We start from the raw sequence: 23,517 nt of genomic DNA, 5'->3' as shown, positions 1-23,517 counted from the left end.
GGAAATGCAAGAGGAAAACTGGAAGTGTAAAGAATTGTGTTCATGATGCGGGTTCTTTCTAACACTACTCTTGTTTTGCTTCACAGGATGAGGAAGACGGCATTTGGGCTTAGACGCTTTCTTAACATCCGCAGAACCCGCCTTGCCACATTGCACAGGTGAATAACATACACATTAACAGCGATGACCCCCCACCCCAACACTCCTCCCCAACACCCCCCTCAACACTCCCCTCAGCACCCCTCAACACCACCCCCCCCCCCCCCCAGCACTCCTCACCACCCCCTCACCAACCATCACCAACCCTGAACACCCCCAACACATCCAACACCCCCGCCCGGCTCCATCACCCCCCCCCCCCCACACCCTACCTAAGCCCTCCCCCCAATGTCCCCCCCCCCCAACATCCCCAACTTCCCCAACACCCTTATCACACCCCAACACCCCCATCACAACCCAAACACTCCCCCCCCCCCAATCACTCCCCAACATTCTTCATCTCCCAAACCCTCTTTAAAGTACTCATTCTGGAGCTTATTGTAGTTCATCCTTTTTGTAGCGTTTTTTTGCAAATCACCTTGAGCCATCCCAATCCTTGCACCTGAACATTCCCATCTTAATTGCCCATCTTGTCATGCTGGCCTGAGAATGATGGACAAATTGCTGCAGCCTTTTTTTTTATGCATGCAATTTTCCTGCGCAACCCCTGGCTGGATTCCTGTTTGCAGTGTAAATGCCTGCAGATGCATGTTGTTCATTGGTTGTACGCAATTTGACATTGGGACAGGTTCTCAAATTGTGCATTTTTTTTTACTATGCATTGGTCCAAAAGATGGAATTTTTGCGTCAGGGTGATGTAAATCAAATAGGTTTTGCCCTTCAGTGGTAAGACATCTGCACTAGAAAGCAGGAGGTCGTGGGTTCAAGTCCCACCCGAGTGATTTTTTCCAACTTTCATTCGGGAGGTAACACACTGAGTATATAGTGTATATACGACGGTGAAGGGCAAAACCTAATTTGACTATGAATATAGCGGAATCCGCCGACCAGAATTAGAAGCCATTACTGTGGTGCCGTGCTCACGTGGATGGGCTGGGAATTCTTACGGGTTGAAAACAGTCACTTGATCAATTTGACTGCAAGGACAACTTGGCACGGAATGTATGTTTGCACAGGAGGGTTAACAGACAGAATTTTACAGTGGCTTTTTGTTTTGTCATATTCTGTGAGTTCTTTTCCGGCAGCCCTGTTATTTTCTGAGTCTTTTGGTACATGTAGGCCTAGATCTGTTTTGAAAGATTATCACAAACTGATGCCTGGTTGGTATCTGTAAGGGCATTTGTATATTTGTACAATGTTCATGTACATGCGGGCATTAAAAAAATAACTCCAAAGTCTGTCTAAAACATAAATGTCAAAACACCAAACTATACATGCATTCCATAACCGATCGCGACATTCTTGTCTTGAACTTGTCCAGTATGGTGCCAACCCTGAACCAGTTCTGCGTCTTTCTCCAGCAATTTATGGCCAAAAAATTGTCCGTCTGTTTTCTCTAAAAATAGAAAATAGAATTCCTGGCTCCGACACAAATTTCTAAGCAATTTTGTTTTCCCATAAAGGATGAAGCTATCATAAGCATTGCATGTAATCACACAGTCACCAACAAGTTCTGTGTCAGTGAACTGGGCACTTGGAAGTTCCAGATTCATGTTCCGGAAAATATGACTTTTATGGTAAATAGTATGATAAATCTGTTGGCAAGATAGTAAAAGTAGTTGTTCAAATACAAATATTTTCCCAGTTCCTTCACCGCAAAATAATTCATTTGTCTGAGCCTGCCACCAAGTGAATCAATGAGGTTTGGCACGGCTCCTATATCCAAAGAGTTCAGCAAATTTGTCTCAATTCTGAGAACTCGAAGTGACTTATAGATACCAAAAAGTTGCCAGTTCCGGAATATGTTTAGGATTTGTTATTAAGATGTTAGTTGTTTTTATCCTTTTTTTCTTTAGGTTGGAGGGTGGGGGTCTGACCTGCTTAGCCCAATTTTACCCCCTCTATAAATTTTATGTATTCAAGTGACGGGAGTACCTCTGGAAAGGAAGTTTTTTAACATTAAAAACTTGGCGATAGTTTATTTCAGCTCTGATAAATTGCTGGAAAGCTGTTATTAAAGCTACATGATATCTGGTGGTAAAGTGAAAAGTGAGACTACTTTTTCCTTTCTTAAGGCTTAGTGACAGATCATTTTACAGGCATGAGATTTTTCAGACTTTTGTCTGAAATCAGACTTTTTGAATCCGAGAGAAAGACATTATCAGTATGGAAAGAAAAGCATCTTACAGACCTATTGTCCAATTTTGAGACTTTTTTTTAAGTTGACAATCTCATCAGTGATTTTAAGATGTAAGACCTGCGAGTGTTTTGAATGGTATCTCAAATTTTGAAAGTATACAATTTATGACAATTTCCCTTCTGCAAATGTGTGCGCTTTACTTTCGTGTAATGCAGAAAACAAACGATCAAGATTGATTTTATGAAAAGTTCCTAGTTTTGTTAAGGGGGTGCTGCTATGGTGATTTACCATGATGCAGTAATAAAATTCATTGAGAATTTACGTGTACAGGGTGGTGCAAAAAGAAGGAAACCCACTTTTGACAGGAATTTTAACCTACCTAACTTATTTGAACTGTTTTTTTGTTTTTGTTTTTTTTTGTAATTAAGTGAAGTATAGCTCTTCAACCATCCGTGGTGAAAAAATCTTTTCAAAAAATCGCAAGAATAGTGATATTATGCTTATTTGAATACAAGTCACCAAAAGTACTGTTGTCCACATATAAGTCTAATGTAGTGTTTTTTGGTCTTCAAATCAATCTCCAGAGCTCAGTAAAGCAGTAATGGAATAAAGCCGTCGGTGAACAAACAGGTTTGGCACATGACATTTTTAAACTACCATATCTCAGAGACAAAATATGCATTTGCAATCATTTTTTCAGATCAATATTTTAATACCATTAAATTGAATTTTTGAAATATGCTCAACAAGTAGGTAAAAATTGCTGTCAAAAGTGGGTTTCCTGCTTTTGCACTACCCTAGGCCTGTATTCAGTAACTCCACCCCTCCTTAAAGTAAGCAGTTCGTGAGAGAAGAAATCCACAGTCCCTATCCATTCCCATCCCATATTTGTGTTGCCGTTTCCTCCCCACCAAATTATCACCAGCGGGTAATTCTTTAAGGGGCAGAAGGGCTTTAGTGTAGGCTGGGAATGTTGCTATGGCATGCATGTTGTCGCTATGGCATGTTATGTGCAGTATGTTTCTCTTTGAGACCCCACCACCTGATTGGTGTGAAGTGTTGCCGTGTTGATACAGTTGTTTGTCTTGTCATCGATGCTCCCAACGCTTGGGGGCTTTCTGTCTCTCTTGAAAGTCTTACTTTTTTTTAACGGAATGGAGCAGGTGGGAGGAGGGGTCTTTGAAGGGAGGGGGCAGCAAATTTGTCAGTAGGGCAAAAACAGCCCCCACTCCCAGGCCATTGTTGCCCCCAACCTCACTCCCCCCCCCCCTAATAGAATCTTTAGTCTATTTTCATACAGGAAATAGTTTACCTTTTTTTTTTACGATGCACCTTTAAGTAATATCTGGAAAGGTACCAGAGGTCGTCACGACATTGCTGGAAAGTGCAGAATTTTTGTTTGCACATTTTCTGAAACGAAGCAAAAAATCTCAAATATCGCTGTTATGTTGATACTGAACTCCTTTGGGAGGAAAGACAAGCATATTTTGTTCAGTTTACTTCGTGGCTGTTATTTATGCATAAACAGTCTCAAGCATGTTTGCCTCTTGGCAGTTTGAGTTTTCTTCTTGATGATTTGTTTCATTCTCACAATGACACAATGAAACCTCTTGCCCATGGTGCTCTGTTGCCTTATTATCATGGAATATGCTCAAACTGTCTTTCTCTGGTTGTACCTCTTAACCGAACCCTTTGGACGCACTATACGCTTCTCCATCCATGCACATCCATGTAGAGGCCTACAGTCATTCATGGGCGTCACCAGGATTTTTTTCTAGAGGGGGGCAAAGCCCATTTCCCCCCCCCCCCAAATCCCTATAGTTTCCAGCATTTTTCCGATAGATCATTTTTTCAAGGTGGGCGGGGACATTTGCCCCCCCCCCCACCCATGAAATTAACAACAATATGATTTCGCGCCTCTTTTTCTTTCTTTTTTTCTTCTTTTTTTTTTCCTCTTTTTTTTTGTTTGTTTTGGCTTGTCGGGGGGGGGGGGGGGGGGCAAGTGCCCCCCTTGCCTTCCCCCTTGCGACGCCCATGCAGTCATTGTTCCCAAAGCAAATTCTAGGAGGTGTTCTTCCAGTTTCTTTCCATGCACCGCCTCACTCTGGAACTCCTCACTCTGGTTTCCTGTTTTCCCATTGATCGTAGTCTGTCCCAGTTCAAGCATAAACATCAAAACTTATCTTTCTGCTGGAAGTGTTTTCTTTTCTTTTTTCTTAGTTTCCTTTTTGTATCCCTTCTTTGTGTAGTCATCACCTAGAATGTACACTTACTTACATGTAAGTAGGGCCTTGTGACGGCAACTCTCATTAAAAATATGATATTAATTGTGCACTTATGGTGCGCGACTGGACGAGTATACTAGATACTGACCATTCATGATGTTCACACACAGAATCACATACTTGTAATCAGATAGGCCTACAATCACATACAATAGTCTCCAGAAATCTTCATTAAGTTTGGTTGGCATTGATACATTTTAGAGAACAGAACTGACATACAATGTACATGTAATTGTGTTGAAGATAACCATTTTTTGACGACCTACAATCCAAATCTGGCTGGGCCCCCAACCCCCCAGCCCCGGCTCAATGTTGTCTCTCATTGCGCGGTGTGTGCTCTATCCGCTGAAGAGAACAACATTGACCGGGGGAGCGGGGGAGTTGGTGACCGTTGGAGACTAAGGTTATTTCCAAGTGTCCCAACCATTTTGGCCGGGATTGTAGGCCCATTGTTTTTCTCTGCTAACAGAGCCTCTGTCAATTTCATGGAGACCATATTTAGCAGTAAGCATAGAAAAAGCTGTGCTTTCCTCAAAGGAAAAAGTTGCTTCAAGTAGTGATGTAGCAATAGAAATCTCCATGCACGCGCAACTGTTAACACATCCACACCATGAAATCATGCTTAAGGTTAGCACAATTTTCTGCTATAGTTAGCCGTGCCAAGAAATGGACCCCTGGTTATCAGGGGGAGGGGTGGCCGGGTGGGGTGGGGTTTTTTTTTGGGGGGGGGAGTTTACAGAATTAACAATAAGCTCTTAGGTAAATGTAATTCACACAAAGGAAATGAGATGAGTTATGCAAAAATTCTTCCCACCTTCTGTTCCTCAAACGACTCCACAGACCAACAGCTTTAGACCACACCATTTCCCAGCATCCAAAACCACAGCAGAAAATCCCCACTCTAAAAAGAATTTGTAATCAACAGATGAGAAAGGGATCTGCCAAAACACTTTCAGGAAACCATATTGCCCAAAGCCAAGATTAAGGCTACAGAAACACTTAACTATCTTTGTACCGTAATCCGCTTGTGAAAATCTTCCTGGTTGGATGCTTTTACTGTAAAGCCAATGTACACAGGCTCTGGTTTTTAGACCACATACGAAGAAGTACAATCTTTAGTCATTGAATGAATCAACTTTGGTACATGTCTGCGACCAGGAATAATTATAGGTTCGAGGATCAGAGGTAGCAATTTGCAACTTGTCGTGATGTTCTGACCTAGGGTAAACCAGATTTTTACAGTTGATGCTAAAAATAGTAAAATCCAAGCCGAATTTTTTTGGATTCTAGATGCTCTGTGGTGCGATCTGAGGGAATTTCTGACCACTTTAACCAAATCTTTTTGAGGAAAAGATGGTGGTGTAGGCAGTACCTGCCTTTATTGCGACGTCACTTCCAAAAAATAAATTGGGTTTGGTTCTTTTAGGGGGGCCCCGTTGCCCCCCCACCCGCCCGCCCTTGTCTCTGTTGGGATTGAAACATCAGGCCTCCTACTATTACCATGGAGGAATTCCTTCATGCAATTACATATACACATTTCAGGTCAGTCCGATCAGTAAGGAGCTTTTTTTCTTGTTAATGTTAATTTTTTTGTGCAAGTATTCTTTTAAAGTTGGTACTAGTTCTTTGTTAAAATGAGATTTGAGTGTTTAGAGAGACCCAGGCACGCACAGAATGTTTGGGCGGTCCCAGTGTGACCTACCTTGGGGTGTAGGGTCCGTCCTAATTGGCTCTCTGCTGGCTCCAAATTGGCCCAGTTGGTACCCCTGTCCTGTCCAATTGACCAGGTAAACCGATACTTGGTGTGTCCCAAGCGTGCGCTTTATCACCTGCGCTGCATACCTCGGCAACAGTTACATCAGAATTCCTTCAACGGGTTTTTTTCAACTTGAGCCAACACCTTCAACTCATGGACCATCTTTTGGTCATTGCTGGTTCACTTGGCTGATTTTCTTCTTCTTTTTTTTAGGGGAGGGCTGGCTTGGGTGTCTGAATTTTGCTTTATTTCTTTCTTTCTTTCCCCTGTAAAGAAGCTCAATAGGGCAAAATGGTGTAGTGGTTTAAGAGTCTTGGAGAGATTGAAATATGCATTAGTGACTTTTTTTTCTTCAAACGGTAATTTCACCTTCCATGGAGTTTGCTTTAAAATTTGTTTTGCATTAAAGAAAGTTTCTGCTGGACCATTTTTTTAAATTATAGAATAGTAGTTTTTTATGGGATGCTTTTAGGCAAACATACAAACTAATCGTTGAACCTATGTTCCACTGGTAGCCCCTAAACCCAGTGCAAATTTTTTCAGGGATTTTAATTTTACCCAAATCTCACCCCTGCAGTTCTTTAAAATAACACAAAATAAACAAACAAATAAACAAACAAACAAAACATCTCACTTCTTTCAAAAAGAAAACAAACACAAGAAGTATGGGTTATGATCTCAAATATTTCCCCAGCCGTGTAGCTATTCTGAAAACAAACCCAGCATACAGTAGGACTTGTAGTTGGAGAATCATGCTGAACTAAACCGGCCAGCAGAGGGTCATCGTCCCTCATGGGAGGGGTCTAATTGGCCGGCCGCTGGGCCCCAATTTATCCAGTTGCTGAATTCATTTCCAATCTCTCGGCCTGATATTGGTTTGTTTATGTTTCGCTCTCATTGACGTTGACGATTTACCTGTGGAGTGCCGAAAACAGTTGCATTCGGCCATGAGAACTTAAGTTTGTCCTGGGTTGTTGCTTCGAGATTGACGCATGAAACTTGGAACCTTCAACCAAGAACACCCCCCCCCCCCTCCCCAGAACTGGACCTTAGGTTTTCCCGCGCTGGAAATAGCCTTAGGGACGTCACCTGTTCTTACAAGAAAACACAAGTTGTCTGTATGCTAACACGCTTACTCCAGAATAGCCTCTCCAGGAGCCGATTTCATGGAGCCAGCTAAGCAGAAAATATATGCTTAGCAAATTTATGTCCTGAGCAGAAATCAGCTGGGACCCAGTGACAGGCAGTATACATCAACAAGACATTTTGGCTGGTTATCTGTTTTGGCTAAGCAGAAATTGTCTGTGCTTAGCAAATTTCTATGGTCAGCAAATTTCTATGGTTAGCAAATTTCTGTGGTTAGCAGATTTATGAAAGTGGCTGTAGTTGAGAATCTTCAAGGAAAAGCTCTATTCTCACGGCAGCAATTGGAGTAGAAAGTTTCTGTAGTTTGAGACGCATTCCTTGAAAAGCTCCAATCGACCTATAGACCATTCTCATGTTGCGGCCTTCTTGATTTTTTTCCCATTCAAATCAATGTAACCAAAGCAAGGCGGGAAGGAAAAATAATGTGGTTCCTTTTTGCTCAAAAAACATTACAATTCAGTACTGTTATTGGATACAGGGAACATGACTGAAATGGTGGCAGCATGATAAAGGTCTGTTGATGGAATGTAAGGTTCTAAGTAGCTGAAAGTTGTTCAGTTGTAAAGAGCTTTGTGTGTTGAATATTGTGACAGAAATCAATACTGTTATCAGCCTCAAACATATAAAAAAAAAAACTCATTTTGTAGCCCCCATCAGTCTTTGAGTTGGATCTCATGCTTTGAAATTTGCTCAATGTATCCTTTGCATAAAGGTGATACATTCATGTGATAACGTACCTTCATAGAGACAACTTATGAAAAATATGCACTTTTTAATTGATCAATATTCCAAACTGTTCTCTCATATTTACAGACTATAACATCTGATGTGCTACTCACTGGACATGATGTACATTGGATTTTTGGATAAGACTATTTATTGAATACCTCCCATTAGAAAGTAGAAGAAAAATAAGATTTCTAGACAAGATCTGAGCAGAGTTTATCACGAGGGCATTGGCACTGTCAACTTTTATGTCTGACACCATGGAGGAGTCATTGTCCCAGTCTGTGCGTGCCAAACAAAACAAAACAAAACAAAATTCAGCACGATCTCTGTCTGTAGTACCTACTTGTATAATATCTGTAATAATTGATTCACAGGAGAGATGATATCAAAAATGCCGGGGGATTGTTGGTCCTCACGGGGGAGACCAGATGAGAGATGGGAGGCAGGGAGTCGTGGCAAGAATTGGGTAACTAGTTGCCGACGATGACAGAAGGAAAACAATAACAGATTGGGTGTGCTGGGTGTCCGTGACTTTTTTGTGTGTCCTGTCTCTGCAAAGAAGTAGGGGTTGTTCTTTTATACTTGGTGAAGGTTGGGGGGACCTGTGAATTCCTTGAAGGTCGGTGGTTTTCCACGGAAGAATGTCACCCCAAGAAGCAACCTTTGTGTAGACGTTGGTATATATAAACCTCTTTGATGCCGACTGTTGGCTTGGTTGTTAACAAACTTCGCCTTGGGTTCGCAATTAATTTTCAGGTTGTGCAAAGGCGTAGCAAAGGGGGAATGGGGGTTGTGACACCCTCCCCCAATTATTTCTCTCAGTCGGCATTTACAGCCTCAGTCGGCAAATGAACCACCACGGATGCTGCACCACCCCCACCCCCCCCCCAACCTTTTGTTTTTAATGTGCTTTTGCGACCACCGGCTGGCTACCTTTCTGCACGGAGGGTTAGTCAGCAAATTTGTTGTCACGTCCCCCAATGAAAGTGGTCTTGTTCCCTGATTCCCACAGCTGTCTGGTTTTAGGACTGACTCGCCAACTTATTAGAATGATATTTTCTGTCCCCCTAATTCAAATAAAATAGATTACAGTTAAGCGTTTCAATTTCCTAGTCGTGAAAAGGGGATGCATAAAATATTTCTGCTTGAGCCAGCCAGCACTGCTTGTCAGTACCCACCAGGACATGAAAATCACATAATCTTTCAAACAGCATTTTTGTGGTGTTTTAATATTTCTTGTGATAATAGATTTTCTTTTTACACCATTATTGCTCAGAAAACTGTATATGGCTATTTTTAAAGTTTTTTTCTATAGTAAATTACTGACGTTGCCATTTGCAAAAACCTTGCTTACACACGGTGAAAATATTTCATCTTGAGAAGGTGATTTTACAGCTTGAGTTTGTCTGTTTTTAATTAATCAAAACTAATTTTTATTAGGAAGTTGTGTCCTTACTGACTGCTTGATGTATACCTTTAAGATTTTTTTTTGCAGTACAGCGTCACCTTTAAGTAATTTTTGCCACCTAATAAGCGTGATACGGTGATTTACTGCACAGGGCTCATGTACGTGATTTACGCCCCGAATGTCCTCGTAAAATGTTCACAAGTGTTAATTGTCGACTTCATTTCGGTGGGAGGGTATTAAAAGATTTCAAGGAATCGAAATGAATCACGACCATCAATAAACTGCAGACGTGCACTTACCACCCTGTGTCTAACTATCAAGAGGTGGTGGTTAATTTGAACTTGAGGAATGTCCTGGGGGGAGAATAAAAGCCTAAAATACAAATGAAAGTGTTACCATCAAGGGGTAAACTCAAGCCTTCCAAAAGCATGATTAGCACCTTTTGTGGGTGTTGGATAAAACCATTTCTTCAGCACCTGTCAAAGTTTTTTGGTTGTAATGGGAGGAAGAATGGCTGTGCCTCGGAACCAGTTCCTGAGTACTGATGGGTACCTGGTACCCGATTAATATATGACCGCCGATGTCGGAAACCGGTTCCAGATTATGGAATAGAGTACCCGTAACCAACTTCACATATTGCAAAGTAACTTCTCAGACTATGAAAAAGAAGATTTGAATGTCATTTGTGGAGAAGTTTCAAAATGAAAAAAAAACAGGCTACATGGAAAAACAAAACAGATTCACGTTTATGACGCTTGCAAAAATGCCATTTACACCATCGGATTATTCTCACTGTAGGCCTACATACTTGTATCCCCGCCGGCTTGACCCACCGATGTGGTAGTACTATATTATCGTGCTGACCTTTATGAACAGCAACTTCTGACATTTAAATTTTGGGGTTGAGTGTCTTCAACGAGTACCCGTGTTTATTTCAATTGGGTAGCCGATTCCTGTACTACCTGTAAATGCACACCCCAAGGCGGGAGGAACTAAGTTTCTGATTCAGAGGTGTCCAAGTTGTAAAAGTCCCGAAACAGGTGACTCTTAACAAGCATGTGTACATTATACACCTGCTGAATTGGTAGAAAGGGAGGGATAGAGGATTTTCAAGTTGGTATCCATGGTATTTCTGTACATCATGTCCCAATCCATTTTGTCCCAACAAGCGTCTTGTAATCTGCACTACATTAAGTTTTCAGAAAAGTCTGGGTAATTGGATGTTTTTACACATAGATCTCATTGTAGTTAGGGAAATATTCCAGAGTGGAGGAATACATGTGGACAGGGGAAATATATCTCCATGATAAGAGATTTCTTGCCATTGATGATGATGGACTCGTGTCAAGTCTAAGGTTTGAGTCTCTTCTGCCAAGACTACTACAAGCCATTTTGAGATAGTAGGGCGTTAATCTTATTTTCCTCAAACCAACTAGCCCCTCATATTGTGTCTGTCATATTTTTCCAAAGGCTAATTGTCTTCACAGCGCCAGGATTTGTCATTTATTTGAATTCTTCATTGAATATTCCCCACCCCACTCCCCACCCCCCCCCCCCACACCTCAGCACCCCCACCCTACCCCCAGCACTCCCACCCCAGCACCCCATCCATTGCCATGTCCACCCATCTCCAACCACCTTTCTGAACCACCCTTAGGGCCTAACCTGCTCACTCGCCCAACGTTAAGCCCTCAGAAAAAATAATTATTCACCCTTTGAATTTTCTTTTTCCTCCATTGCAGGTGTTTCATTCAGGGTTCACTGGAGCCTACAAGAGTGTGACATTGTGAACAACTCAAATTTGACCCTTCACCTTTGACCTCGTAGTAGCCAGCTGAGATAGACGCATTTCGTCCCAAGAAAGCTTTGGATTGTTTTTGCATTCATTGGAATGTTTCAAAGGTGTGATGTAAAAAGTATTGAGCAAGCCAAGCTTCTTCAACTTTTTTGTTGATGACAGCAGTTTGTTGACCTCTTACCTTTTACCTTTTTAAAGCAGTAAAAGCTTACAAAATGTCCATATTAATTTATGGAACTGAACCCTATGTGAAGAAAGATTAGCGGAGCACTTTGCTATTTACTTTCTTTCTTCTAATTTTTTGAAATGGCAATTGCCACATATTTCCAGAGCAATTTTCATGAACATTGGTAAATGTATGTTTTCATTTTCATAGGTACCATAGATTTCCACTGTATGCTCATAGCCTCTTGTGCATGGGGTTTATGGTGCAGATTGTTGGGAGGTATTTTGTGGTGGAATCTTTCACCATGTGATACCTCAGTAGTAACTTATGGATACCAACTCATTGATGTCCTCTAAAGCCGCATCTAAGTTGTCTGTTGTGTGGCTATGATTCAGTGTTTACATTGAGATTTTACAGTGAATATCCATAGCCATAGAAAAAAATCCACATCACTACTTCAAAACAATACCCTATGGATAGCATAAGATAATTATATCACCTCAGTATCTTCCAAGTATCACCTCACTGTACCTCTCATTGATACCACTGCAACAGCATCCAATTGTATAGCAAAGTACTTTTTCTCAGTGGTATGCTGGCACATTGCGGAATATCTTCCCCGTGATATTTTATCGATATTTAACCTCAAAATGTTTAAAGAAGTAGGATCACCAAACTGTCCACCATATATTATATAACCATATTGATATATATTTTTATATCACTTAACTTTTATCTCTTTCAAGGCTATTCAAAAATGATAGTTCCCCATCGTTACTCATAACATGTACCTATTTTGATAGTTCATGGTTATCAACTGAAAATTGATATCAACTTGGTATTGGTACCCCAGAAATACTTGGTATTGCTATTATAGCTCCATGGTATTATTACATAACTGCTAGGGTTGTAATGGTTTCAATATTTGAACATCGCTGACAGTGTGTCTGGTTGTACCATATCTCACTACTATTGCAGTAATATAAATATATCAATTAGCTTTCATCACATGGGTGATGTACCACATAACTATCAATGATATCACAAAACTATCAGTGGTATCACATATAACTGGTAGTTTGTTGGTGCTACTGCGCCATAAAAATAGTTTCCCTCTTACATTAAAATATTGGCATATCAGGGTCGATTCTTCTACTTCATATTTGGTAACTTGAATATCCATGTTGTATAAAACCAGTTTTGGAAATCATTTGCAAATAGCAGAAACAAATCACAGTTTACTGAATGGTGGCATAATTAGTATATTACCCAAGGCTTAATTAAATTGCTAGTATCAAATGGCATGCAGAATTCCTTATGGTATCCAGGAGAATTCGTGCCTAATTGGCCATGAACAAGAATGTTCATGGGTGGGTTGCGGCGGAGTATCATGTTATTCACACGATAGGCTGCAGACGAATTGATACTTGTAGCTATAGAACCACATGGATACTCAATTGCATAGTTACCTACGGGCATGTAACGGGATACCGTGTGGCAAGTCTCGTGGTAACGGTCTGCTAATGTCAAGCACTAGCATTCGTGTTTTACCAATTCTTGAGCATTTTGTGGGCACCGTAGGTACAAAGAATCATTGTGGGTCTAGATTTGCAGACATATCGGTTAGAGAAGTAAGAATTAGGAAACGCTTATCTTTTCTACGCTACATCGAGCAAAAGCCAGGAATGTGCTGTAAACATTTAGCTATTTATTCCTGCGGTCATGTAATGCTGCCGCCATTATTGTCATGGGCGCATGCGCTTGTGATGCGCAGTTTTGATTGGACAAGCAAACTTTGTGATTGACAGTATAAACCCCGCCCACAGCGCAGATTGAGAAAAGTTTCTGCCTTTGAAAATGTCCAAAGCAATGTATTTTATTTCTCTCGGTATATAGATGGAAATTCTAAGCAACTTATGGTAGAGATCCTGGGTGTGATGCGCAACTGGTATAGAACAGTATTAACTGGCATTTGTTAAAGGAAACATTGGGGATGATTTACTAAGTGGATCAACCTCATAGCGCGCGGTGATTTGTTGCCGTTTTCCTGTCCTGCGCCATGTTGATTTATGTTTCTCATGAAGTACAGCACGCAACATAACATTTCGAGGGACATTCTTAGATTTGTCAGTGTCGAGTTGGGGTGAGATTATTTTACACAGCCCTAGACGAACATCGACGGTCGGGTGAACATTAAAGATTGCTATTATTTATCTAGCCATAGGGAGAAAATTAATACTCAGTTTTTTTATACTGTGATTGCCCAAAAGGATTTTGTTATGACAACGTGCATAAGTTCAATATGGAATGACTTCTTTACGTAAACGCGGTCGCAGACATATTATTTTTTTGTTAACTTGATATCACTGTAAACATCGGAATGTCTTTTTTAATCTGATGCAATGTATTAAGCCCTAAGCGGTAATTGTGGCTTTGGATTCCTCTTGGCATGCACTAGAACTTGGAAGTCACTGCCGTTCTTTCCATCTCTCGAGGGTTACTTTTTTTTTCCTTTCTGGTTGGCAAGCGACCTAGGCGAGGTCAAGGAGGCAAGCCGGGAGGGTTGGGGGCCGGACCCCGCCGGGGCGACGCTCATAACACGCTGCGAGTCACCGTCAAGTCGCAGTTGGGTTCGTTACTCCGAGATTGCCTTACCGTACCGTAACAATCGGCCCACCGCAGTCCTGTTGAAAACGGTGGACACCCGAGGATATACGCACTTGCACGGGGGGAGAAACATTAGAAGCAGAAACCTCATCGCCCTCAACTATTGTTTATGGGGTTGCGGATGAACTTGAAGGAATTATTTCGGTTGTTGCCTTCAGGGGTAGGGGAAAACATCTCCCGTTGGTCTATGCTTATAATGTGTTCGTGTTGCATCGTTTCTTGGAGTTGATTGAGCAACAGGCTTTCATGTACTGCGTTCATGCAGTCGACTTTCACCGTTGATCGTGGAGTTTAGTTGGATTGAATCTTTGGATTGTAGCGGAGTTTATGGAGTGTAACCGTCTGTATTGAAAACCTGAAGGTCAGTGGAGAGTTTATTTTTTCCTATTACCTGTCATTTACCGTTGGTGGGCCTAACAAATTTGATTGTCCAACAGAAGTCCGTTTTGTATTTTATGTCTGCGCCCTTGATGAACTGACAAATGCTCAACGAACTTTGGATGGTTTTTGTATGCGCTGGAATATTTGGGCTGTGCTGGCTGAGTTGGTGTTTGATACAAGGCATTTATTGGGTTTTTTAAACTGTCGAAAATCTAATTTAGCCATTTTGGAGATTTGAATTTGTGCATAATTTTTTTCTGCAGCGTTCTGTATTACATTTGTTTTTGTATATCGGTGTTTGTCCCACTTCCAGTTCCAGGAATTCATTTTTTCTTATTCCATGACAAAAAGTCATGGAAACCGACTGTACTTGTAAATAATATTTATGTACACGTATATGGTATGATATTTCATTTGTGTTCATATTTTGCTGGTCTCATTTCGTTCTTGCCATTTCGATACAGTTTGTTTATACAACGACTATTTTATGTGTCAGTTGTACTGTTTGACTGTGGCTTCGCAATGAACATTGTAGCTATGCATGTTTCCCATTACGATATTCACCGTTGTTGCATTGCTGTCTTTAAGTGGTTTGAGGAATTATTGGAGAGGCTATAATATTTTGTATTGACACATTATTAACCGCACTGAACATTTTTTTTTATCAGACGGTTTATTTATGTCGGCGCTGATCTTCTAATTTAACTAAAAATCGAATAGGCCTACTTTTTTTCACTTCGAGTATGTAAAACGTACCAGTCAAGACAAAGCGCGAATTATATTAAATTTACCAACGATACTCTGACTCCTATTATCTTAATTGAAACAAAACTTTCGCAACGCAGGACACACACAAATATGTCAATGCATTCAATTTTAAGTTTAGTTGATTTTTCTTCATATTTCAATTCAACACTTGCTCATCTTTTAAAGTTACATGTATATACACTTCTGAGCAGTCTCTTTACATGGAACAAATAACGAACAGCCTGGATATTGGGACAATAGCGAAGTTGTAGTCGGACGGTATTTCCTAATAGATGATAACGCTATGTAATGAAACATTTCTGATACCAATCGGTGATTGAGTGGCACAGTCGAAGCCGTTTTTGTGCAGAGCGTGTCGGCATCACTGTGTGCGGACTTGCGCTTCAAACGTAACAAATTGGTCTGCCGATGATTTTTTCCTACGCCGAAAGCTGTAATAAACAATTGAGGCAGAGAATCGTCCAAATCTGTTAACGCTGTTAATACAGGGTGTCTCAACAATGTAGCAGTCAATCCATCAATATTAAAAATACTGGCACTCTCTTTTTTGCAAAACTATGTAGTCCGAAGATGTAGCAAGTACTATACACAGTGGTCTTTATCCCATCTCATTTGAACACCCAGTCCAGAGATAAAGCTAATTAAATGAAAGGACTTGAATTCCAAGTTGGGCCACGTGGTATCTAATGAAAGGCATTCACGTACTAAGAAGGTGAAGAAAGTGGCTCAAACAGATTTTGACACGAGCTTTGCCGTAACTTTGAAACAAAAGGTCCAAATCACACAGAACAAAAATCCTGTCAAGGCTAAAGAAACACTTTATCATCTCATGGTATTTTTTTTACCAAAAAGACGATTTAGTTTCCTCAGAAAAAAAGTTGCTTCACTGCAACATTTTTTTATGCAACAATTTTTTAGACACCCAGTACAGGGTTCAAGCTGGTATGTAACTGTATGGAAGAAAACAAGTCATTCACTCGTGTTATTTATTCAGGAATTTCCATGTGTCTCCTATCTTACCATTTTTAACCTTCCATATCTCGAAAATGTCCAGTACTATTTCGTTTATATTGTTCTCGATGTACTGTCGTACATCATTTTGTTAGTGCTGTGTGCCGCGAACCGTGCATTGAGGGTCATTTCAGACGGATCGAAATTTCCCAGTTACGATTATGCCGTCATAAACTTGAAGTGTAAAACGCCACCGCATATACGCTTTACTTCAGATATCATTTCGTGTCTTGATTTGACGAATATACATTTGTTCACGTTGCTTTACTGACTTTCAATGTAATTTTTCCACTGAGCTATTGATACACTTGAACAGTTTGATAAATTGCTGACAATTACAAGAGTTAATTGAACACAGTAACTCGGTACAAGTAACGGTGAATGACGGTGAGATATAAATGTTAAAAAAAAAACCTAAAGAGAAAGCTGACCTTATTATACGTTGGTGATACATGGGATTGGTGGTATAAGTACCACGTGCACCAGTTAGGAAATATTTCTTTCACGTAAACAAAATTATAAGTGAAAAAGAAAACACTTTGGGGCTCATCAACCACCGATGTCACTGTTGCCAAGAGTACAAGGTAAAAACACAGAGTAAATACGGAAAATCCGTAAAAGCTAGAAAAAAAGCTCCTTTTCAGTAAAAAATACAAGTGCATATTGGTATAATTTATCGTTGTGTCGTGAAGATGTGACACGGTTTGGCCCAAGTAACGCCAAATTGTCTGCGTTTTTTTGGTAGAAATCCGAACTTCTTGCACGATCCCTGGCACACCACGGAGGTGTTTAGGTCACTTGTTCACTCCGATACGGATTTATTGCTCAAGAAGATTCATGCGCTGTTAAATAATTTAACACTGTGTATAAGTAGACAGGGTTTGAAAATCTAACAACGATATGATAACGCGATTCTACCTGAATGTGTACTCTTACAGAGCCCCTGGAAATTTAGACGTATAGCTCCCCTTACCCCCTCTTTGACCTTTAACCCTTCTCTTGGTTTTCCCTTCATCTGCTGAGAAAGGAGTGTATACCAACACCATGGTATAGTGACTAGTAACATCCGGGGACTTAGTTAGGTTATCAAAAGTTCTAAAGTATAACGGTGACATCACGTGTCACGTGGTTGGTTTTGTGGCCGTGTTTGTTTCGTCAACCCTGCTCCAAAAAAGTTTGATTCACGGAAACAAGATGACAGGTGTGCAGTTGGCTAAGACGTATTGAGCAGATGGTTTTGTTCTGTCTTCTAGCAATTTTAGGATTTTTTACTGACCTGCCGACGTTTTGCTCACGAAAATCTTATGAATTGTACCTTTTTATCCAAAGTTTATCCGTGACATTTTAACGAACTTATGATAATTTTTGTTTAGTACATGTATGGTTTATATTTGTCTTTCTCGTTGTGTGTGTACCCTGCATGTGTTTTAGATTCTAAAACCGTGTCCTGGGTTTTGTGTACATTTTTGATGAGATAAAAAAATGATTTACTAAACTACTAAACTTAAAAAGCCTACTAAATTGTACTTAGAAAAGTATTGGTTTTAAGTTTTTAATCGAGAGAGTACAAATACAGGGGAAAAGTGTCTCTTTGGGAGGAGAGATTTTTAGCCACCCTGCGGCCTGCTAGGGGATTTCATCCACAATGCACACTGTTTTGAAATTGACTTCACCGTCAAATATTTCATCTCCGCTGACTCTGTTCCCGGAACAATGAAAACAAAGTATTGTTGGGGATCTAAAAACCGCTTGAAAGATGAGCAGGATAAAAAAAAAGGCTGATTTATCGCTCCAGATAGCTCATCTAGGACGGGGAATCGTAAATCAAGTTATACAAGAACAAACTTGGGTATATACTGATGAACTTCTTTCATGATGTAAGTATTGTGCCTTTGATGATGCAAGCATGGCATTTGGCACACAGTCAGAATATGTCATTTGGCTGGCTCGGCAAAGTTACTTTCGAAACTTGAGTTACTTTTAAACAGTGATTGTTATTGATGTTGACTTGAAGAATGTTGTTTCGGTCGTAATGTTGCTCGAGAATGCTCAGTCATGTTGTATTAATGTGACCCCCAAATTCTCTGACTAAAAGTTGGTATTACCCATCGTAAACTGAGTGACAAGCGCAGCCTAACGGTGTTCGTGCAGTGTTACGCTGTAGCACTGTAGAGGTCACCATTGCAAGACACGCTAATTATTGTTTGGATAATGAACAAGTACTGCACCTGATGAGGTTTATTAGGAAATAGTTTATGAGAAATAGTGGTTCATCAACACTGAAACCTTAGGAAGATAAAATAAGTTAACATTTCGACAAGGTATCAATTCCAGAAAAAAAACTTGCATTCAGGGTAACGACAAAAGTTATAGCTTTTTGTCCCAGTTTTTAAAAACTATTCATATTTTTTTGTCTATACTGCAGCTCCGTAGTTTTTATTCTTTTTTACCTTACCTTATTTATTTTTCCGACTAACGTTTTTATATGGAAGATATAGAATTTCGAAGTTTTTATCGTCCTTTTGATAGGCCTGATATAAACAGCGCCCTCTGTTAATGTTTCTTGTCCATTCAAACTGTACTGGCTTATTTAGATGTATATTTTAAGTACTTCTGTGACAACGTTTTTTTCTGATATTCTCATTTTACAGAAAAGCCCGTTGATTTTTATTTAAATCCAACTGACAAAAAAATGGCGAATTGTCTACTAACGTATTCTCTTTACAGAATTCATTATAAGAATGATTATCAAGAACCTCTTATCACCGATTCAAAACATGTACACTTTCGTTGGTTGTCTATTTTAAAAAAAAGCAATACAACTTTTTTTTTCTGTTAAGCAACTCTGCAGAATCGATCATTGTCATAAAGTTAAAGTAACGTAACAATATTTTTTTAAATTAACAAAATGATCATAATTACGATTAGATTTACCAAACAAAATGTACATTAAGAAAGACAGAGACTGACGTACATGTATATTTGTGTTTTATGATTTGAAGATCTCCAATGATTGCAACGACTTTTGATAGTTTCTATAATTGTTAGATGATATATAATAGAAGCTGGTTCATTTATCATGCTGGGGAAAAAACAAGTAAAAACTTAGCGACTTTTATGAGGAAAACCTTCTTTTTTTTGGTGTTTAGACATTTGTCGTTATTTTCACGAAATCGCTTTCCTCAGAAATTCGCATTAAGTCTGAACTTTTCCAGTTTATAAAAGCTGAAAGTACGAACGATTTTGTGTTAAGTGTTTAATGAAAAAGGGGAAAGTTTTTTTCTTAATAAACCAACTTAATATCTTCTTAAAAAAAAAAAAAAAAAAGGTCGAAACATATACTTGAAATCGTGAAAAACGTTTCCAATAATATTGCACAAATTGTACATTTGTAATTTGTAAAGTGTAATGTTGCGTAGATCTTTGAAGTAGCCTTTAAAAAAAAATACTTTTCTTTTGTCTTGGACGTTTTGATTTCCGTTTTGATGGACATACAGAATTTATATATGTAAATTACTTGTGATACAAAGTACTATACAGTATAGCATTTAACACCTTATACATAGCATGATTATGTGAATATGATAATGTACTTGTGAACATTGTGGACAATGTACTCGTGTGTGCTAATATTAACCAGTTTATAACGGCAGTACTTTATGATAATCTCAATTACCCTTATTTATTCTGTACATTTTCATCAATGATTTCATTCTGAACTAAACTATTTATGAATAACTGGCTTCAGCTTGTAACCGTTTCCCGTGGTGGGGAGTTTCTCGTTTTGTATTAATCCTTCTCTTTAATTGTACCGCACAGGGTCGGTCATTACGTCATCTCATACAGGGATGACGTATTAGGCGATGACATAATGCTCGAGTCTGACGTCATTGAAAGTGTACGTAGATCGCCAACGAATTTGTTGCTTTTCCTTGACGTCACATCTGGTTTGGGGTGTTGTTGTTTTTTTTCCATCGGAAAAAGGCGACTCTTAAACAATAAAATTTGCTTGTCTTTATTTCTGTTAATCATGTGCCTAAATAATGTAATTATCAGCTGAAATATCTGTGCTGGATGTAATAAATCGAAAAGAATCTACGAACATCTTGTAAAAGGTGAACAACTTGCTGCATTGCCGAATATTTCCTGTTTTTCTCGTGTTTGCAACGCTCTTTCGGGCCCCCGATCAAGACTGGTGCAGTCAACCATCACTGCTCCTCACTGTCCCCTTGAGTGCCGTATATGTGGTGATCGTTTTAAGTCGACCCATTCACAAGTACCCCCCAACGGTAAAAGAGAGAGGGAAAGTGAAGGACACTCGAACGCCACTGCTACTAGAACGATGGGTTTCTTTGCGAAGGTGCCACGGATTTATGCACATTCAGATTGCGCGTACACCGCGCCGAATGCGCACGCGTGCACATCGCGTCGTTCACAGACGTGGTAAGGCAAACAGCGCCACCTTCTCGTGCGCGCCTGATTCAAGGGTGCCGGCGACTTCTGATCGCTTCCACAAAATTAAGAAAAAACATACACCGCAAAGCATTGTGGGTACCTTTTGGTCCTGATTAATTCACGTACATTCCATGCGTAGAAGGAAGTGTTGACCCCGGGTCACTGGTTGAACATTTGTCCAATGAGAACTCAAAGAAATTGGAGGCTACCAGCGCCGTTAGAATGGGCGGTGGGGGCGAGAGAACGACAATCCAAACTTGTTCTGTTAGACATCGAGCTTCATGCCTTTCGCGTTGGGCCATGGTCGAGGCATCTTTTTTTATCTGCTTGGATATACAGGCATGTGTGCACTTTGTGCATTCTCTCGTGAGAAGTGATCGGCTACCATTATTGTGGACCTTGATTTCCTTGCTTTTGTTCTCCTTTAGTTTCTTTAGTCTCAAACTCCATAGTTTGAGACTAGATGGGCACTAGACAATGGGATTTCTAAAGACCGACTGACAGGCGGTTGAAGGTTCCATCGTTCTTATTGGTATTCTTTGTTCTCTGTACTAGAACTAAGACCGTTTGCGGGAGAACATTGTTACTCAACTGAATTGAAATGTTTAACAGAAAACGCTGACTAAGATGGTTGCTCTGCATTAACTCTAGCGATGCCATATGCGTAAAATGTGGCAAACTGAAGCAGCAGTAGTCATTTCGTTATGGCTTCTTTAAAAAATATCTACATTGCATCCAATTAATAACTACGGTCGTGAAACTGACAATTTGGAATGAGAAGAATCTTAAAGACCCCCAGACAAGCTACATCTTAACTGCTCTGAACGTGCTTCAGGCCTCGTCAGTGACATGTTGTCAGACGGGTGGATTATATACCAGACGAATACCCCGTGTCCGTGTTACCCGAGCACCGTGCAGCACGTCGTTCCACGGCCGTCAATAAACGTGCGCGCCAGGCATCTTCCGGTGTCGGCCTGCCCGCTGCGTGGCTTTGTTTCTCGGTCATTGATTAACGACGTTGAACTTGGGACGTGACTTGGGTCCGGTTTGGCTGGTGGTGGGATTACAGACCTGCCGCACCTGTTGTCCTCTTCTTCAAAAAGAGAAAAAAATAACCATGTCAAAAGAAACTACTGATTTTGTCTACTGAACTCGTACCAGACCATTAGCTCCATGACCAGACCCAGTATGAGATGAAATTGGTGAGGGAAGGCTATAAAAACTGGGAAATGGGGCGAGGGCAGTGTAAAAGAGATTTTATTTGATGATTTGTTTACTTTATTTGATGATTTGTTAATGGCTCGTTTTGTCCTCTTCTATTGTGCTCTTTCATTGGCTTTTATTCCCGATTTTCCCTTGCTTGTCTGAAAGCTATCCGGGCCAACTTCCCTGGCCAATTTTACTCGGTCTCGCTCTTTGCGAGTTATTGTAGCTCCGGGGCCAATCAGCAACCTTGGCCGGAGCGATATGCATATACCGTCGGCTGACTGTAGCCAACTCACGGTAGAAGAATTCCCCTTCGGTGATGTGACTTGTCAGTGGCAAATTTCTCGGAGCTGCTAAGCAGAGAATTTTCTGAGCGTGGAAAATATTTGCTTAGCAAAAAAAAAAGGTTACCAGCCAAAATGCTGTGCATTGTACATTTCTCCTGACTGGGACCCACCTGATTTATGCTTACCCTCTAAGCTTGCTTAACATTATTTCTACTTAGCATTATATCTACGTAGTGGCTTCATGAAATGGCCGTAGGTTTGTGGCTGGACACCGAGTTGACTAGTCTGAGGATCAACTATTCCCTTGTGCAGAGCCACGGTCCTGACATGCAAAGTTTATGCGACCGCGCACGCCAGCCAATCGGAGTCGACTCAAGAAAACTGTGACGTCATTTCGATCAGAAATGTGGACTAAGCTGTTGATTGGTCAATTTGGATGCCATGTTTTTGTAAAACAAGAACGGGATAGCGAAGACCCGATAGAAGGCGCCCGCTGAATGGTCAGATTAAGAACGCAGTCTTGTTTTGCATTATTAGTTGCCCAAACTGCACGCATGTCACAGATCATTGTTGTGCACAGTGATATTCTGACTGGCGCAAGTAGAGGCACCAACGTCTGATTTAACAGTGACTTGTGGCAAACTTGTTCAGAATTGTGATGGATCACGCGTAGGCGAGCTATGTGACCGTTGACCGGGTTTGGCCATCATTCAAACGCAATTGAATGTACTTTTCCACAAAGTAATCTTTCTAACTTTCGCAAACCGGTCGGAGTTTCTTCCAACTGAGCGAAGAGAAGTTTTTCACAGGAAAAGTAAATCATGTAGTAACTTATACTGCTTCGATGCCGCCATCCTCCCGTACGCGCATTTCTGCCTTAAAGAGACGTCAGAACATTGGCAGTTACCCGAAAATATACCTACCGATTTCACGAGAAAATCCTTGTTCAAAGTGAAGATAGGACTGATACCAGATACCCTGTGAAATTATTGCGCCTGAAATGGTATCATTCGGAAGAAAAAAAATCACTGAAAGTGGATTTAGAAACTGTGCCGGCGGGCACAGATTTTAACGTGCGTTAACAATGGAATCCAGTTACGAGCCCCCCCCCCCCTCCGTTTTCTCACAATGTACAGGGAGTTTCAAAAGAAAGTA

General features: G+C 40.5%; 1 protein-coding gene across 7 annotated transcripts in view; it reads left to right on the top strand.

The window, feature by feature from the left end:
• LOC119726775 (ELKS/Rab6-interacting/CAST family member 1-like) overlaps positions 1-20,534 on the top strand; it is a 109,950-nt gene extending 89,416 nt beyond the window's left edge. For all 7 annotated transcript variants that reach the window (XM_038198625.1, XM_038198624.1, XM_038198623.1 and 4 more), the window contains 2 exons: positions 87-158; positions 11,366-20,534. In XM_038198625.1, the coding sequence (XP_038054553.1) occupies positions 87-113 (27 nt within the window). In that variant the 3' untranslated portion in view covers positions 114-158; positions 11,366-20,534. The remainder of the gene's footprint in view (positions 1-86; positions 159-11,365) is intronic.
• Positions 20,535-23,517: the final 2,983 nt, after the last annotated feature.

Source organism: Patiria miniata, unplaced genomic scaffold (assembly GCF_015706575.1).
Source record: "Patiria miniata isolate m_02_andy unplaced genomic scaffold, ASM1570657v1 HiC_scaffold_2, whole genome shotgun sequence".
In the NCBI taxonomy this organism is placed as follows: Eukaryota; Metazoa; Echinodermata; class Asteroidea; order Valvatida; family Asterinidae; genus Patiria; species Patiria miniata.
Note: the sequence above shows the minus strand (reverse complement) of the source record. Positions and strands in the feature narration are given on the sequence as shown.